Below are 20118 nucleotides of genomic sequence, written 5' to 3'. Positions count from 1 at the left end.
GCGGCAATAACATAAACAGAAGGGGACGGATGCGCAGGACCCAGGGCGGTACAAATGTTTCCAGGCCGGAAGCTGTAGCTCTGAAATACACTGAAATCTTTACTTACCAATTGCAGAATCCCAAAATAGGACATCAGGTATCCAGCCGTCGCCGCGTTCAGCCCAAAAAAGTCCACAGAGATGATGGGAAACATGAGCATGAAGAGGCCTGAGGAGACACAATGGACAGTGCCAGTTATACCTGCTATAGGCCTGCTGTATACAACCCATGGAGTAATTCTACCCTGCCCACACTTATCTGTGCCACACTCAGTGCCAGGCAGCAGCTGAGATGCAATACTCAGGAGCATAGGTATACCACTGACTTAAATAGTACATAGGAGGCCTTATTCAGCTTGCATCGCTACCGCTATGCGATCGCAGTTGGCCGATTATAGGGGGTAATTCCAAGTTGATCGCAGCAGGAAATTTGTTAGCAGTTGGGCAAAACCATGTGCACTGCAGGTGGGGCAGATATAACATGTGAAGAGAGTTAGATTTGGGTGGGGTGAGTTCAATCTGCAATCTAAATTACAGTGTAATAATAAAGCAGCCAGTATTTACCCTGCACAGAAACAAAATAACCCACCCAAATCTAACTCTCTCTGCACATGTTACATCTGCCTCCCCTGCAGTGCACATGGTTTTGCCCAACTGCTAAAAAGTTTCCTGCTGCGATCAACTTGGAATTACCCCCACAGAGCCAGTGCTAACGCGCAGGTCACGTTCTACGCGTGCATGGCCCAGGAAATCCGATCGCATTGCGCTGATGCGAACGCCTCTGCCTAATTGACAGGCAGAGGTGTTCGTGGGCAGCGACGCAGCATTGCGGGGGCGTGGTGATGAAAATGCGGGCGGGTCCGGGTAACTGTGACCAGAAAAATGGTGATGGTCCGACTGCATACGCAGCTAGGCTGCGTATGCAGTCGGACCACCGACATTTTTCTGTTCGGCCCAGACCCGCCCGTGTTTTCGTCAGTACGCCCCCGCAATGCAAGTCGCTGCCCACAAAACCTCTATCCACAGAGGGAGAAAATCCTGGCTTGCCGCTATGCCAGCGCCACTGTGCGGGATTCCAGCATCGGCATTGCGATCGCCGGAATCCCACCCAGGTGTCCGGATCCAACGGGCAGCATGAGGGAGCGCATATCAGGCAGGCTGACCGGTGACTAAAAACATTGCGAATCGCGACCGATGAGGTGATCCGAGGCTGTGTCCTCACAAATGCATACAGGACGTGTCTATCTCCTACAGGCGCCTCCTGCGGCATTTACATTTTAATAGCGGCTGCGCAATTCCTTACAAACATGGATTAGGCCCTTTATAATCTAGCATGGGATCCTGCTGAAAAGCCCTGGAAAAAGGACACTGCATAAACAGCTCTGTCATTTCATGGATCTTGCGCAGTAAACAGAGGTCATACAGTGGGTTTGAACTTTAATTAAGCAACCCCAGTATTATCATTACCAATTGGAAACCCAGCGAGAACTTTGATGGTGAAAATCGGCATCACGCCCGGAAAGTTTAACAGCCGGGTGATTTCTTTGATGTTGAACATGCTGGAGGAGCGGCGGTTTTCTGCAAAATAAAGCCGTTTTTTTCCCGTCACGTTGGGACTCTCACATCTGGCAAGGGTGTAACTCCCAGAGCAAAATATTCAGGCCTGCAGCTATTAGCGTGTACAAACCCAGTCTTACCGTGTTCCGGGGCCGGTTCATCTAGCTTTATTTTGGTTTGTGCTGGAATATAGATCATCACGACGACACAGCTAATGAGACTGGCAGCCAGCGCAATTAGTGTGGGTGTATACAGTCTGCAAACAGAAGGAACGTGCATCAGCAAGAAGTCACAATATTATTAATAATAACGAATACATCATTTAACATTGCACATTTACACCAAACAACGCAGAACAGAGCACAGCTTAAAGGCAATTTAAGGTTTAATTCCACCCATCACTAATCCAATTTGCCTTGTACAGAGATAGCGGCTGAATTGTGATGTCGTCTCTGATCTGCCACTCCTGTAGCGGACGCATATTGGTCACGCCATCGGGCCTTAGATTATCCCCATGATTACTCAAAATGTCCGTCACAAGTAAGCCACCGGAGACTTTATAACTGCGTATTATAATGCAGTTGCAGACTGTAACTCCCCCCGTGAGTTTGTGTTTGTGCATTGAGACGATGGTGAATAATTTGCACTGTTAACGCCAGTGGAGGTTGTGTAGTGTCAAACGTCACCCAGTGCATCGCTAGCTGTGGACCAGCCCATAGATGCCTAATTTATCCAGTAGATGCCGGAGGGATAGGACCAAGTGGCACAGTATGTGGGGCGTAGTGCACCTCTCTGTTGGTTACTGTCTCTATTACCTCCCAAAAGTGTTTGTTTGGGTCTTTTATGTTTTGTTACTATTCCAATTGGAAAACTGGGACAACTCAATCCATGCCAGATCCACCCTAGCCGCACCCTGATTGTGCCAAACTACACCCAACCTTGGATGAGGCCATGACCCGTCTGTTGGCACCTATGCTCCTAAATCCAGACAGCATGGCATCTACACTATGTCACAAGCTTCTGTGCATGGGGTGTTTGTGTGTAGTAAGCCCATAGCCAGATTAAGGAGGGTGCACAGGAGATACTATACCCCGGGCCCCCCTTTGTCAGGCCCCCACCCCACCCCCGGCCAATGCGCACTGACAGGACTAGCTCTCCCTCTTGTGCAGCAGAAGAACCAAAGACACAGGAGTATCATATATTATGAGCTACTGATGGAGCTTCCTGATCAGAGGAGAGACAGAAGGGGGAAAAGAGCAGTAAGTGACCCAGGGACCCAGCTTCTCCTCCTCACCTGGATGTCTGGGTCCTGTGTAACCTGTTATCTAATGAGAGCATTTGGGTATAGAGAGAGAGTCCTCCTGAGTCCTGTCCCAGTGTGTAAGTAGTACAGAGGCAGCTGCTATTCTTGCATGTGACAAGATAAATTACAGATTTTATTTTTCTGTGTGTATTTTAAGGTTAAGTTGTCTTTGTTCCACTACAAGAAAACTTTATAAAATAGTTGTCTCTCAATTAGGTAGAGCTATAAACAGTACCCAGGCATTATTAAACTATTAATTTAATTATAATATACACCATTGGTTTACATTTAATATACACAATCCACACCTCCCAACATGACCCATTCCAGGAGGGATATAATGTTCTCTACCTGGACTTCCTTCTTTATATATGATTGCAATCACCTGTGTTCCCAGCTTTGCCAGGTGTCCCCTCGGTACCCCCTATATACTGAAGTCATGGCTGGTGGCAGCATCCTTTTCCCCCTCATGCCACCCCAGGTGCCAGGTATCATTGGTTAAGAATGCCTGAATTATAGACCTTCACTCATGGGCCCATGTTGGGTTAAATTGCTGCAAGTTCGCTACACGTGTGCTGTGATAGTTGCAGTTTTGTTGGTGGCTGGACCCGCATTACCATTTGCCATTTCCTTGCTATGCTGACTCAGCATACCTTTGGTACCTCTCCTACCCTGATTGTGTCCGGTTTCTGGATTATGAGTTAGCCTGCCACTACCACTGACCCAATAGCATAATCAGTATAGTTTGTCTGCTGCCAGCACTGACCCCAGGCCCTCAGACCAACTGATATAGTTTGTCCAAGGCCAGCCCTGACCTTGGACTGCATAATAATCAGTGTAGTTTGCCTGACGCCAGGCTGGACCTTGGACTGTATTACCAGCCCCTGGTTGAAGTGGTTGAAGTCCATTAATCAGTCTAAGCCATAACCATCTCCCAGTAATGAGTCTTGTCCGTGTCTCATCTGCTTTACATGTGGGGGTTCTGTTTAGGGTCCCATCCTTCCGTAACCCATGCAATGGGGTAATAAGCCTTTGCTACCTGGAATCTGAGTATAGGTAAGCGTATCTCGCTCTAAGTTAAAGTTGGTTTGCTATAGTGAAGACCTCACAAAGCAGATATAAAGGTCTTCTCACCTCTCTATGGTATTGGTGGTTATTCCGAGTTGATCGCTAGCTGCATTCGTTCGCTGTGCAGCGATGAGGCAAAAAAAGGTCATTTCTGCGCATGCATATGCGGCGCAATGCACACCCGCAACGTACTATTACAACGAACTATGTACTTTCACACAAGGTCTAGCGATGCTTTTCAGTCGCACTGCTGACCGCAGAGTGATTGACATGAAGTGGGCGTTTCTGGGTGTCAACTGACCGTTTTCAGGGAGTGTTCGAAAAAACGCAGGCGTGCCAGGAAAAATGCAGGCATGGCTGCACGAACGCAGGGCGTGTTTATGACGTCAAAACAGGAACTGAACAGTCTGAAGTCATCGCAAGCGCTGAGTAGGTTTTGAGCTACTCTAAAACTGCCCAAAAAAACTTTGTAGCCGCTCTGCGATCCTTTCGTTCGCACTTCTGCTAAGCTACAATACACTCCCAGTGGGCGGCGGCATAGCGTTTGCACGGCTGCTAAAAACTGCTAGCGAGCAATCAACTCGGAATGACTACCATTGCCCTAACAACCCCTCCCCACATTACAGCTGTCTGAAACAATTACCCCCCCCCCCCTTCCCGTTTATTGCCCCCTCCTCTACCCCATACTGTACGTCTTTGTGTTATGTTTGGCATTCTGTTTCCTCACTGTCCGGCGAAGAAGAAATCTGTGGCTCCATAATAAACATTATTAATAATAATTATAATAATAATAATACCATTGTACATAGAACTCTCTGCAATTTTTTGAAACCTCAAACTTTTTAGTTTAATTGGTGGATCCCTACATATACAAATGTAAAGCATGACCAACTACAATGTTCCAAAGACTTCTAGACAGAATTGGCAAAGATGAAACGTAGGATCATACAGTAGGACGGGGTGACCGGAAAGAGAGCTTAAGAAAAGCGCTCATCCCTTGCGCAGTGCACACAACTGATAATCTATTATGCAGTCAGCACATCCCAGGATCTCGGCGGTCTCTACCCCCCCGGGCCATTCTCGCTGCAAAGACGGAAGTTATCTATTTCAGTGTTGCAATTATTGCTGGTCTCCCAAGAGTATCAGTAATTAATCCGGCATAGGGCTTTCCCCATTACTGAGAGCGCAGCCTCCCCGCTGTGAGCCGCTCATATCTTGGCAATGATTGCGGCCTCACCCCACAAACTATTCAGCGAGGGACAAGGGAACATTTGTTGCAGACATTTGCCACAGACATACATAAGCTTTGATTATGGAAGACAGAAAGAGGGCTTTGTTCACCCCTGGTTCTGCATCCTGAATGAATAAGCCGGCATTGTAATGGGAAGATAAAGCCATATATAATTCGGGGGGTCTGTGAAATTTCATACTCAGAAAGCTCTGCGGCAATATTTATACTAAGTGATTGTAAAGAAAGGAGCCGAGACCTCTGTATAGAGGCTGGGCTGCCATCAGAGATGATAGGGCCATGGGACAGATGGTAAGGGCAGAGCAGGGCAACATCCTGGCATGCAGATACTTTCTCACTGACGTCCTCAGCCACCAACAATTTCCACCAATCTGGTACCAACCTTTGCCCCAAATTCCAGCTTGAATTCTAGATGAAGTTTCACAGGAAAATCAGGGGCAGCTGATTGCGTCACACGAATCAGGGTCACAGCAGGTAAACACAGATATCCTCTGATGTTCCATACAATAACATGATACCACAGTATTTATTTATTAACCGTTTCTTATATAATGCAGCAAATTCCGCTGCGCTTTACAATTGGAAATAACAGCGATGAATAAAGCGAAATGGTGGGTAAGGTGCGAGCGATTCTTCGCTGGTGCCAAATGATAACGCAGTTATTCACGTTCAACAGTGGATTAATGGGATGCAGTCAATTTACCGACAATCAAAATCCAGATGGTCAAAATACTGACAGCAATTGACCGATGGTCAAAATCCCGACAAGGTCAAAATACCGACATTAAAAATACAGACAAGGTCAAAATACCGACATGTAAAATGTCGACAGGTCAAAATGCCGATATGAGTTTTTCATTGAAACCGACTTGTTCATATTTTACCATCCCAGTGGACCTGGAGGGGGAATATAATAGTGTGCCGAGCGCAGCGAGCCATGCGAGGACGACGCGGTACACTTATATGGTGTCCATGTTGACCTATGTCGACATACACAAAAAAACAATGAAAAACTCATGTCGGTATTTTAACCTTGTTGGTATTTTTAATGTCGATATTTTGACCTTGTCGGTATTTTGACCGTCGGTCGATCGCTGTCGGGATTTCGACCGTCGGGATTTTGATTGTAGGTATTTCATACCGATCCCGGATAGATATACAGTCTGTAAAATAATAATCCACATAGCAGTGGTTCAATGGCATTAAGTATGTTGCATATCCTAGGAGTGCGGCGATCAACATCACCTATTAGACATCTTGTCTGGTGACAGCTAGCCGTTCAAGTGTCTCTGCCCGGCCATAGAAGACTCATAGCCAAAAGCAGGTGGGGGGGGGGGGGGGGGGGGGGTTCCGGTTGCCCGGAAACGTGGCTCAAATTATAACAACAATAGCAGTATATATGAAACGATTACTAGAGCTGCCGCCACATCATGCAGTGTAAGGGACAGAGCGGAGCTGCTGCACATGCCCAGTGGCGGCAGCTTCTTCTACCCAGTTTGCTGTGTGTGTGGATCGGAGTTCTCAATCAGTGCACTGGAACCAGAGAGTAGCTACCAGGAAGAAGAGACAGGAGCCTTACCATGAGGTGGGAGAATGTGTGCTTAGAAAGTGCAGTTCTGTCTCCTGGTTCTATTATGTTTGTTTGTGTATTTATTTATTATGGGATGTTTAACCTTTTCCTGACCACTTATCTTATTTATATTATTTAAATATGTTTGATACAGTCTATACTATAGACAATCTAGTGTTCAATATTAATACTGTATTCCATACAGTATCCAGTGTATAAAATGACCAATGTTTACATTAATGCCCAGGGCCGTTACTACGTACTTCTACCGCTCCCCTTGACTCCCGCACTTGCTCCAATGTTCCGCAGAGTGGGAGACTGTGGATTGCATTTGGAAACCCCCCCTCTAGATATCCTGCGTTTGCCACTGAGACTGGCTGCTGTTCCGCAGTGCTTGCTTTCGTTATGGTGGTCGGTGTTACATTGTGGTTCCTTGTTTCTGCAATATAATACCGACCACCCTAAGGACAGCGAGCCAAGCGGCAACGCAAAACCCCGTCCGGGGCGGTGAAAGCGGTTCCGGGGTCACTACCACCGTGCAGCACTGAGTCCGCAGCCAGATGTCTACGTCCGGAAAGAGACACTCGAACGCTGGCTGTCACCGGTAGCCAAGACACCAGTTCCCAGTGTCTCAATAGTCGAAAATACAGATCTATATTAGTTTTTACAGAGTTAAGAAAAAGAAAAAAAAAAGAGACAGGAATAAAACACAGTGTCCATGTACGGTGCAGAATGTTCTGTAAGAGGCAGGAGGGATAATGTAACCGACCTCACCGCATTCCTGGACTAGGTGATCATAGTTATGTAATAATGTCACCTTACACCGTACCAGGTACAGTATCCTGTGTGTGAGTCTTGTGGCTGCAGTGTGTACAGCACAGTGTACACAGCCAGTAACGGCAGTATGTACAAGACCCTGATTGTGGCGTAGCTGGGTGGGAGGGTGGTGAAAGCGGGGGTCTCGTCTTGACCCAACCGCATGCCTGTATCTATAATATCTGCTGCAGGGTAGAACCCGGCTTCCTACAACGCACATCAGATCACAAGCAGCGCACACGGAAGTCAAATCCAGAACAAAAAGACCCCTCATGAGTGAGTGACAGGGTCAGGCTAGCACCCGCACCAAGCGAAATACGGTCTCTCTTCACCAAAGCCCCCCCTTTAATTAGGAAACCCCCCGTAATGATGTTACAGCCTGTTCTGTTATGCTAATGAATGGATGCTGGACTCTATTACTGAGCCATAAGGAGGTGTATATGTTATGTGTTCTTTTACGTTTTATATATCAGCAACATATTTTACATTTATGACATTCGTATCATGGTGCAGATACCGGATGTGCGTTACAGACGCAGTAGAACCCCCCCATGTACAGAAATGTAACCCCTTAAATCAGGGGTGGGGAACCTTTTTTCTACCAAGGGCCATTTGGATATTTATAAAATCCTTCAGGGGCCATACAAAAAGTATCAAAGTAAAAATTACCCTGCCCCCAGTAGATATGCCCCCAGTCAGTAGTTATGCCATTAGATATGTCCCCAGTCAGTTATTATGCCCTATCAGATATGTCCCCAGTCAGTTGTTATGCCCTATTAGAAAATAGAGATGACCCCAGTCAGTTGTTATGCCCCATTAGATATGCCGCCTAGTAGCGCCGCTTACACACACACATTAAAAGAAAAAAACCTACAATACTCACCAGCCCCGCTCCTGGTTCCGTTTCGTTGCCCTCCTCCTGGCCGCCTGCTCCTCAGAACTATAGGAGAGACGTCATGACATCTCTCCCATAGCACCGCACAGCCGCTCACGTACACTGCCGGAGTTCCGGAGTGAGCTCCTGCCTCCGGCTGCTGCTGGGGGGAAGAAGCCGGGCGCCCGCTACTAACAAAATCTCAGCGGGCGCACATCATCTCCCTCGGTTAGGTGAGCCTGGCCCGGGGCCAGATCAAGTGGTTCTGCAGGCCTTATACGTCCCGCGTGCCTGAGGTTCCCCACCCCTGCCTTAAACAATGCTTTGAAACGCCGTTAAATACGCAACAGAAGCCATTTTTTTATTCAAATTAATAAAAAAAATAGATAAATTCACAAATAATGGCCCTCATTCCGAGTTGTTCGCTCGCAAGGCGAATGTAGCAGAGTTACACACGCTAAGCCGCCGCCTACTGGGAGTGAATCTTAGCTTCTTAAAATTGCGACCGACGTACGCGCAATATTGCGATTACAAACGAGATAGCAGTTTCTGAGTAGCTTCAGACTTACTCTGCCTGTGCGATCAGTTCAGTGCTTGTCGTTCCTGGTTGACGTCACAAACACACCCAGCGTTCGCCCAGGCACTCCCACCGTTTCTCCGGCCACTCCTGCGTTTTTTCCGGAAACGGTAGCGTTTCCAGCCACACGCCCCTAAAACGCCGTGCATCCGCCCAGTAACACCCATTTCCTGTCAATCACAATGTGAACGTCGGAGCGATGAAAATGCCGTGAGTAAACTTACTTTCTTCATAGTAAAGTTACTTGGCGCAGTCGCAGTGCGAACATTGCGCATGCGCACTAAGAGAATTCTCACTGCGATGCGATGAAAAACTCCGAGCGAACAACTCGGAATGAGGGCCAATGTTTTGTTGACTTCTTAAAAGTAGCAAATATATAAGATAACTTCCAGCACCAAAATAAAGAGCGTCATTTGCAAATTTGGCCTAAGATTTGGTCAGCTCATGAAAGGCACCCTGGGAGCAGAGGTGGCGGGTTCGGTACGGGATCTTGGCTCTCAAGGGTGGCAGAAAAATGGGGGCAATTGGGCAGTGATATTTGGTGGCCGTTCCAAGCACTTGTAGCCAACCCCGATGCATGCCTGGTAATGATGCAGTCTCTTTGCACTGCACCAATATACACAACACACGCACACATGTACACATTCTTTACGGCAACACCTTAAACAACAGATGCTTAAACGCCAGTTTTAGTAAACAAGATGTGAGCCCGAACCGGCCACCAGCGCACAGCACAGCCCTGTGAGACGATGGAGCGTGGGCAGGCGAGTGGAATGACATTTCTCTTGCATGACATCAGGAAATAAGAACTTTCTATTCTTTGCAGAAAGAGAAGAAAATGCTAAACTGTTGGCAGCAGCATAATGCCGTCTCTCAGCGGCAGGGGTGAATGACAGCATCACCAGATATTGTGGACGGCTGTATCTAAATAAAGTGCGATAACCGAGAGAGCGCGGACGGACTGCGCAATTCCATCAAACCACTGCTCTGCCAAACTGATCAGCTGGCACTTACCTATCTATATTGCTAGTGTGTATCTACAGCAGCACACAGCAAAGGTGGACATGTGTTTGGGGTGAGATGATATTTAAGAGACTGAAAACATCAAACCCTCCCTTTGTATTCAATGGAACTGTACAGAACATTTAGGGTGAAATGCGTCAAACCTTCTAGCGCTCATTTTATAAACTGTACTACATCAATAATAGCTCAAATCTGATCGGTTGCTAAGGGCAGTTTCTGCACTTGTTAAAAGAGTTGATACAACCCCCTTAGTTCTCTTACCATGCTGTTTGTTTTGCCCTCATGCACAAATCCAGAAACGCGTTTCGCCACCTTTCCTTGCAGATTTGTCCCTTTGCAGAGCGGATACGGACATGGCCCTAAATATGCACCATACTCACCAAGGTTTTGGAAGGTGGTAGCAATATGGGCAGTGCGGGATGTGTTGTGCAGTCAGGTAGCGGCATGTGGGGGAAGGGGGGGGAGTAGGCACATGTGACTTGCACCTTCTCCAACATATTATTCAATTGAAATAATTGAAGTCTCCACAATTTACCCAACTCCTCCACATGTTCTGTGCATACTTCTAGTTCTCCCAATGCCACCTTCTTGCTCTGCAGGCCCATTGGCATAAAGCTTGCTGTGTGGCAGCACCCAAGAGGATTCTGTGCCCTTGCAGCTGTTTGCCTGTGGGCTGCATGATGGCGTATGCTGTGATAAACCTTGGCCATTGCATTCAGTGCATCAGATAAGAAGGAAGCCTCAGCTGCACTGACTGGGATTTCACAAGTGAAACATGACAGGTATTTGTCATCCTCGTTTCCATGAGAGGACAATAAGCGGAACTTTGTGTAGCTAGGAAGAGACATGGTGCGGGCTGGTAGCAGTGATAGGATGCCTAGTGCCTGACTCAGAGACAGCAGGTGCGTTACCAGGGAGGGCCCAGGACAATGCGATTGCACAGGTACACTTTCCCCCGTGTCTCACAGATAACAAGGAAACCCCTGTTGCTGGAGGATGCACTAATAAAACCAAACTACAATTATATTAGTAGGGTATAGGGAATGGAGGACTGCGCTAGCTTACCTTCCCTTGAACATCACTTTCATTACTCAGAATATCTAGATGTTGTTCGCTGCACTTTCCATATATCTATAAAAGTCTGCCCCCACATCCCATCATCCCAAGTCAATGACTACTTGGTTAACACAGGTATATGCCGCGGAAGACCGTTGCTTCCCACCATCTCGTCTCTGACGTATAACACTCTCTGAAGAAGAGACAGCTAGGGCAATTCTGTCATCTATAGGGGACTACACAAAGGCCTGCTCTGTAAATGAATACGAGAGGCTTAAGGAATGGCCATCTGGGCATTTAGGTTTCGGCCTGAGACACCAAACAAGTTTCAGCTTGGTTGTAGCGTAGTGTGATGGGAACGCGGCCATATGCACGCAGGCTGATAGACATCATTCATCTGTAGCTTCTGCCATGCAGATGTCTCATGTTAGGGCTTATTTATTAAACTAGTTTTGCGGTCAATCCTCCGAGCTTTCCGTCGGGACGGCGTTGGTTCGGAGCCCATGTCACACAAGAGAATGTTATTAAATTGTCCTGATGAAGAAAATGAATAGCCTGATAATCAGCAACAAGGGCAGCAAGAGGGCTGGGGACACTTTGGGGACTGGGAGGGCCATTGAGCCAAAAATCTTATGGCATGATTTGGAGATGTGCGCAAATGCTGTTGCAGCTACGTCTTTGTACGCAACGGCTATGCAGCAGCCGGGAATTGTATTGAGCCACCCATAATCGGAGTTTGAGCCACCACTTGCATACAGAGACACAGCCACTGGACACACATTGGTAAACACCGGGTACCCTACGGAAGTAAGCCCCGGAGCCATCGTAACCGTGTACAGGATCGACGTTGCAGTGGCACACCCCTGAACTGGTCGCAACACACCTGCGTTGGGTCCCCACTCTCCCATTGCCTCCCATAAACGCTCCTTGTTACTCGCTTGCAAATGAATCCTCACTGTGAAAGCCGCCGCGGCACATCTGCAGTGCGACTTATTCAGGAGGTAAGTCACTGACGGGCAGCAGAGGACAGGGGTCTCCTGGGACTGCAGCCGGCACAGTTGGAACCAATAGGGAAGGATTGGCAGGACAGCGTGGGCACGGGGGCAGCCAGTGGAGTTCGCAATTCACAGCGTCATAGATAGACATTCAACAATATAAACTGGGCGTTCCTTCCATGGTGATAATCCAGAACATAGATTAGCATATAACAACAACGCCCTGCGGGATGTAGGTCACAATATTCACAGCACAAACTAACAGAATAATCATGAACAACCGCGAAGCCTTCAGTACAAGCTGCAGGTAACAGATACACCTACAGGGTTCAAGCACGTCTCATTATTATAAGTATTATTTACTAACATGTTGCTGCTTTTACTAAACACATCACTTCATCTTCCTGGTGTTCTTTTTCACCAAGGTTATTATATCATCCAGCCGCAATTATTTATTTATACCTCTCACCTCTGTACATTTATATCAGCAGAACAGTATAGTGCTAGTGATGTCATACTGATGGTGGAAGCCACAGGCTGAGAGTTATATAGTGGGAGGAGCAGGGTCCCCCCGCAGCACAGAGTATATCAGGAGATGAGTGATGTGTCAGTGAGGACAGGGCTGCATGTGACAGGGGCAGTGACATGATGTGAGGAGGAGAATGGAGGCAGCAGGAAGCCACAGACTGAGAGTTATATAGTGGGAGGAGCAGGGTCCCCAGCAGCACAGAGTATATCAGGAGATGAGTGATGTGTCAGTGAGGACAGGGCTGCATGTGACAGGGGCAGTGACATGATGTGAGGAGGAGAATGGAGGCAGCAGGAAGCCACAGACTGAGAGTTATATAGTGGAGGAGCAGGGTCCCCAGCAGCACAGAGTATATCAGGAGAGGAGTGATGTGTCAGTGAGGACAGGGCTGCATGTGACAGGGGCAGTGACATGATGTGAGGAGGGGAATGGAGGCAGCAGGAAGCCACAGACTGAGAGTTATATAGTGGGAGGAGCAGGGACCCCAGCAGCACAGAGTATATCAGGAGATGAGTGATGTGTGAGGACAGGGCTGCATGTGACAGGAGCAGTGACATGATGTGAGGGGAATGGAGGCAGCAGGACGTCACAGACTGAGAGTCATATAGTGGAAGGAGCAGGGTCCCCAGCAGCACAGAGTATATCAGGAGAGGAGTGATGTGTCAGTGAAGACAGGGCTGCATGTGACAGGGGCAGTGACATGATGTGAGGAGAGGAATGGAGGCAGCAGGAAGCCACAGACTGAGAGTTATATAGTGGGAGGAGCAGGGTCCCCAGCAGCACAGAGTATATCAGGAGATGAGTGATGTGTCAGTGAGGACAGGGCTGCATGTGACAGGGGCAGTGACATGATGTGAGGAGGGGAATGGAGGCAGCAGGAAGCCACAGACTGAGAGTTATATAGTGGAAGGAGCAGGGTCCCCAGCAGCACAGAGTATATCAGGAGATGAGTGATGTGTCATTGAGGACTGGGCTGCATGTGACAGGGGCAGTGACATGATGTGAGGAGAGGAATGGAGGCAGCAGGAAGCCACAGACTGAGAGTTATATAGTGGAAGAAGCAGGGTCCCCAGCAGCACAGAGTATATCAGGAGATGAGTAATGTGTCAGTGAGGACAGGGCTGCATGTGACATGATGTGAGGAGGGGAATGGAGGCAGCAGGAAGCCACAGGCTGAGAGTTATATAGTGGGAGGAGCAGGTTCCCCAGCAGCACAGAGTGTATCAGGAGATGAGTGATGTGTCAGTGAGGACAGGGCTGCATGTGACAGGGGCAGTGACATGATGTGAGGAGGGGAATGGAGGCAGCAGGAAGCCACAGACTGAGAGTTATATAGTGGGAGGAGCAGGGTCTCCCAGCAGCACAGAGTATATCAGGAGACGAGTGATGTGTCAGTGAGGACAGGGCTGCATGTGACAGGGGCAGTGACATGATGTGAGGAGGGGAATGGAGGCAGCAGGAAGCCACAGACTGAGAGTTATATAGTGGGAGGAGCAGGGTCTCCCAGCAGCACAGAGTATATCAGGAGATGAGTGATGTGTCAGTGAGGACAGGGCTGCATGTGACAGGGGCAGTGACGTGATGTGAGGAGGGGAATGGAGGCAGCAGGAAGCCACAGACTGAGAGTTATATAGTGGGAGGAGCAGGGTCCCCAGCAGCACAGAGTATATCAGGAGATGAGTAATGTGTCAGTGAGGACAGGGCTGCATGTGACAGGGGCAGTGACATGATGTGAGGAGGGGAATGGAGGCAGCAGGAAGCTACAGACTGAGAGTTATATAGAGGAGGAGTAGGGTCCCCAGCAGCACAGAGTATATCAGGAGATGAGTGATGTGTCAGTGAGGACAGGGCTGCATGTGACAGGAGCAGTGACATGATGTGAGGAGGGGAATGGAGGCAGCAGGAAGCCACAGACTGAGAGTTATATAGTGGGAGGAGCAGGGTCCCCCCGCAGCACAGAGTATATCAGGAGATGAGTGATATGTCAGTGAGGACAGGGCTGCATGTGGCAGGGGCAGTGACATGATGTGAGGAGGGGAATGGAGGCAGCAGGAAGCCACAGGCTGAGAGTTATATAGTGGGAGGAGCAGGGTCCCCCCGCAGCACAGAGTAAATCAGGAGATGAGTGATGTGTCAGTGAGGACAGGAGGGACTGCATGTGACAGGGGCAGTGACATGATGTGAGGAGGAAAATGGAGGCAGCAGGAAGCCACAGACTGAGAGTTATATAGTGGGAGGAGCAGGGTCCCCCGCAGCACAGAGTATATCAGGAGATGAGTGATGTGTCAGTGAGGACAGGGCTGCATGTGACAGGGGCAGTGACATGATGTGAGGAGAGGAATGGAGGCAGTAGGAAGCCAAAGACTGAGAGTTATATAGTGGGAGGAGCAGGGTCCCCAGCAGCACAGAGTATATCAGGAGATGAGTGATGTGTCAGTGAGGACAGGGCTGCATGTGACAGGGGCAGTGACATGATGTGAGGAGGGGAATGGAGGCAGCAGGAAGCCACAGACTGAGAGTTATATAGTGGGAGGAGCAGGGTCCCCAGCAGCACAGAGTATATCAGGAGATGAGTGATGTGTCAGTGAGGACAGGGCTGCATGTGACAGGGGCAGTGACATGATGTGAGGAGGGGAATGGAGACAGCAGGAAGCCACAGACTGAGAGTTATATAGTGGGAGGAGCAGGGTCCCCAGCAGCACAGAGTATATCAGGAGATGAGTGATGTGTCAGTGAGGACAGGGCTGCATGTGACAGTGACATGATGTGAGGAGCAGAATGGAGGCAGCAGGAAGCCGCAGACTGAGAGTTATATAGTGGAAGAAGCAGGGTTCCCAGCAGCACAGAGTATATCAGGAGATGAGTGATGTGTCAGTGAGGACAGGACTGCATGTGACAGGGGCAGTGACATGATGTGAGGAGGAGAATGGAGGCAGAGGAAGCCACAGACTGAGAGTTATATAGTGGGAGGAGCAGGGTCCCCAGCAGCACAGAGTATATCAGAAGATGAGGCATATGTCACTGAGGATAGGGCTTAATGAAGAAATAAGAGAATGCAAGTATGAGCGATGCAGATATTATAACTGTTGACAGTCAAGCATGTTGACATTACAACCATGTCAACATTCTCATGTCGACATAATATGAACGGTAAAGATATTTTTTAAGTGTCAGCAACCAGGTAACCTGCTCCCTTACTTTATTAAACCTCAGCAAAGTATACCGGGCCCTAATTGCTTTGGCACAGATTGATATTTTGGAACCTGTACATCAGATGAATTATGGAATCATGTCACTTAATTGGTTTACAGTTCTCATAGAAGAAGTTATGTGAATGATGTGCGGATAATTGAAACACTGTGACAATGGCTTGAACCAATCACAGAGCCAGATGCGGGACGTTCACTAATCTCTAATTACCTTTCATTAAAGGCCGTGAATGTGACTCGTCTGTAATTACAGCGGTTCCCACATTCAGGAGACATCTATGAATTGATAAATGAGAAATGTGTGACTTCGGCTTTATGATGGCTTCTCCTCCTTCCTTTAACTAGCAATAATGCTGATGTAGAGGTCGTGTCACTTTTATAGGGTGTGTAAGAAAGTCTTTTCCAGCGGGCGCCTCCTCTCTCCCTCCCAGCACTACACGGCTTTTACTGCTGCTTTCCCAAACTGCTACCGCCGTATTACTACAGTACTCACTGCTACCACCGTATTACTACAGTACTCACTGCTACCGCCGTATTACTACAGTACTCACTGCTACCGCCGTATTACTACAGTACTCACTGCTACCGCCGTATTACTACAGTACTCACTGCTACCGCCGTATTACTACAGTACTCACTGCTACCGCCGTATTATTACTGTATTCATTGCTACCGCCGCATTACTGCAGTACTCACTGCTACCGCCGCATTACTGCAGTACTCACCGCTACTGCCGCATTACTGCAGTACTCACCGCTACCGCCGCATTACTGCAGTACTCACCGCTACCGCCGCATTACTGCAGTACTCGCCGCTACCGCCGCATTACTGCAGTACTCACCGCTTCTGCCGCATTACTGCAGTACTCACCGCTACTGCCGCATTACTGCAGTACTCACAGCTACCACCGTATTACTACATTACTCACTGCTACCGCCGTATTATTACAGTACTCACTGTACCGCCGTATTATTACAGTACTCACTGCTACCGCTGTATTATTACAGTACTCACAGCTACTGCCGCATTACTGCAGTACTCACCGCTACCGCCGTATTACTACAGTACTCACTGCTACCGCCGTATTACTACATTACTCACTGCTACCGCAGTATTATTACAGTACTCACTGCTACCGCCGTATTATTACAGTACTCACTGCTACCGCCATATTACTATAGTGCTCACTGCTACCGCCGTATTATTACAGTACTCACTGCTACTGCCGTATTACTACAGTACTCACTGCTACCGCCGTATTATTACAGTACTCACTGCTACCGCCGTATTACTACAGTACTCACTGCTACTGCCATATTACTACAGTACTTACTGCTACCACCGTATTATTACAGTACTCACTGCTACCGCCATATTACTACAGTACTCACTGCTACCGCCGCAATACTACAGTACTCACTGCTACCGCCGTATTATTACAGTACTCACTGCTACCGCCGTATTATTACAGTACTCACTGCTGCCGCCGTATTACTACAGTACTCACCGCTACCGCCGCATTACTGCAGTACTCACCGCTACCGCCGCAGTACTGCAGTACTCACCGCTTCTGCCGCATTACTGCAGTACTCACCGCTACTGCCGCATTACTGCAGTACTCACAGCTACCACCGTATTACTACATTACTCACTGCTACCGCCGTATTATTACAGTACTCACTGTACCGCCGTATTATTACAGTACTCACTGCTACCGCTGTATTATTACAGTACTCACAGCTACTGCCGCATTACTGCAGTACTCACCGCTACCGCCGTATTACTACAGTACTCACTGCTACCGCCGTATTACTACATTACTCACTGCTACCGCCGTATTATTACAGTACTCACTGCTACCGCCGTATTATTACAGTACTCACTGCTACCGCCATATTACTATAGTGCTCACTGCTACCGCCGTATTATTACAGTACTCACTGCTACTGCCGTATTACTACAGTACTCACTGCTACCGCCGTATTATTACAGTACTCACTGCTACCGCCGTATTACTACAGTACTCACTGCTACTGCCATATTACTACAGTACTTACTGCTACCACCGTATTATTACAGTACTCACTGCTACCGCCATATTACTACAGTACTCACTGCTACCGCCGCAATACTACAGTACTCACTGCTACCGCCGTATTATTACAGTACTCACTGCTACCGCCGTATTATTACAGTACTCACTGCTACCGCCGTATTATTACAGTACTCACTGCTGCCGCCGTATTACTACAGTACTCACTGCTACCGCCGCATTACAACAGTACTCACTGCTACCACCGTATTACTATAGTACTCACGGCTACCGCCGCATTACAACAGTACTCACTGCTACCACCGTATTACTATAGTACTCACTGCTACCGCCGTATTACTACAGTACTCACTGCTACCGCCGTATTATTACAGTACTCACTGCTACCGCCGTATTACTACAGTACTCACTGCTACTGCCATATTACTACAGTACTCACTGCTACCACCGTATTATTACAGTACTCACTGCTACCGCCATATTACTACAGTACTCACTGCTACCGCCACAATACTACAGTACTCACTGCTACCGCCGTATTATTACAGTACTCACTGCTACCGCCGTATTATTACAGTACTCACTGCTACCGCCGTATTATTACAGTACTCACTGCTACCGCCGTATTACTATAGTACTCACTGCTACTGCCATATTTCTACAGTACTCACTGCTACCGCCGTATTATTACAGTACTCACTGCTACCGCTGTATTACTACAGTACTCACTGCTACCGCCGCATTACAACAGTACTCACTGCTACCGCCGTATTACTATAGTACTCACTGCTACCGCCGTATTATTACAGTACTCACTGCTACCACCGTATTATTACAGTACTCACTGCTACCGCCGTATTACTACAGTACTCACTGCTACTGCCATATTACTACAGTACTCACTGCTACCACCGTATTATTACAGTACTCACTGCTACCGCCATATTACTACAGTACTCACTGCTATCGCCGCAATACTACAGTACTCACTGCTACCGCCGTATTATTACAGTACTCACTGCTACCGCCGTATTATTACAGTACTCACTGCTACCGCCGTATTATTACAGTACTCACTGCTACCGCCATATTATTACAGTACTCACTGCTACCGCTGTATTACTACAGTACTCACTGCTACCGCCGCAATACTACAGTACTCACTGCTACCGCCGTATTATTATAGTACTCACTGCTACCACCGCATTACTACAGTACTCACTGCTACCGCCGTATTATTACAGTACTCACTGCTGCCGCCATATTACTACAGTACTCACTGCTACCGCCGTATTACTACAGTGCTCACTGCTACCGCCGTATTACTATAGTACTCACTGCTACCGCCGTATTATTACAGTACTCACTGCTACCGCCATATTATTACAGTACTCACTGCTACTGCCGTATTACAACAGTACTCACTGCTACCGCCGTATTACTATAGTACTCACTGCTACCGCCACAATACTACAGTACTCACTGCTACCGCCATATTATTACAGTACTCACTGCTACCGCCATATTACTACAGTACTCACTGCTACCGCCGTATTATTACAGTACTCACTGCTACCGCCGTATTACTACAGTACTCACTGCTACCACCGTATTACTACAGTACTCACTGCTACCGCCGTATTACTACAGTACTCACTGCTACCGCCGTATTACTACAGTGCTCACTGCTACCGCCGTATTACTACAGTACTCACTGCTACCGCCGTATTACTACAGTATTCATTGCTACCGCCGCATTACTACAGTACTCACTGCTACCGCCGCATTACTGCAGTACTCACCGCTACTGCCGCATTACTGCAGTACTCACCGCTACCGCCGCATTACTGCAGTACTCGCCGCTACCGCCGCATTACTGCAGTACTCACCGCTTCTGCCACATTACTGCAGTGCTCACCGCTACTGCCGCATTACTGCAGTACTCACCGCTACCGTCGTATTACTAGAGTACTCACTGCTACCGCCGTATTACTACATTACTCACTGCTACCGCCGTATTATTACAGTACTCACTGCTACCGCCGTATTATTACAGTACTCACTGCTACCGCCGTATTACTATAGTACTCACTGCTACCGCCGTATTACTAGAGTACTCACTGCTACCGCCGTATTATTACAGTACTCACCGCTACTGCCGCATTACTGCAGTACTCACCGCTACCGCCGTATTACTACA

At 48.1% G+C, this 20118-nt stretch overlaps 1 protein-coding gene across 1 annotated transcript in view; it reads right to left on the bottom strand.

The window, feature by feature from the left end:
- SLC22A18 (solute carrier family 22 member 18) overlaps window positions 1-20118 on the bottom strand; it is an 82233-nt gene that overhangs the window by 20271 nt on the left and 41844 nt on the right. Inside the window, exons 3-5 of the mRNA XM_063944155.1 lie at window positions 1737-1852; window positions 1507-1617; window positions 108-208 (exon numbers count right to left, since the gene is read on the bottom strand). Coding sequence (XP_063800225.1) covers window positions 108-208; window positions 1507-1617; window positions 1737-1852 — 328 coding nt within the window. The remainder of the gene's footprint in view (window positions 1-107; window positions 209-1506; window positions 1618-1736; window positions 1853-20118) is intronic.

Source organism: Pseudophryne corroboree, chromosome 11 (assembly GCF_028390025.1).
Source record: "Pseudophryne corroboree isolate aPseCor3 chromosome 11, aPseCor3.hap2, whole genome shotgun sequence".
NCBI lineage: Eukaryota > Metazoa > Chordata > Amphibia > Anura > Myobatrachidae > Pseudophryne > Pseudophryne corroboree.
Note: the sequence above shows the minus strand (reverse complement) of the source record. Positions and strands in the feature narration are given on the sequence as shown.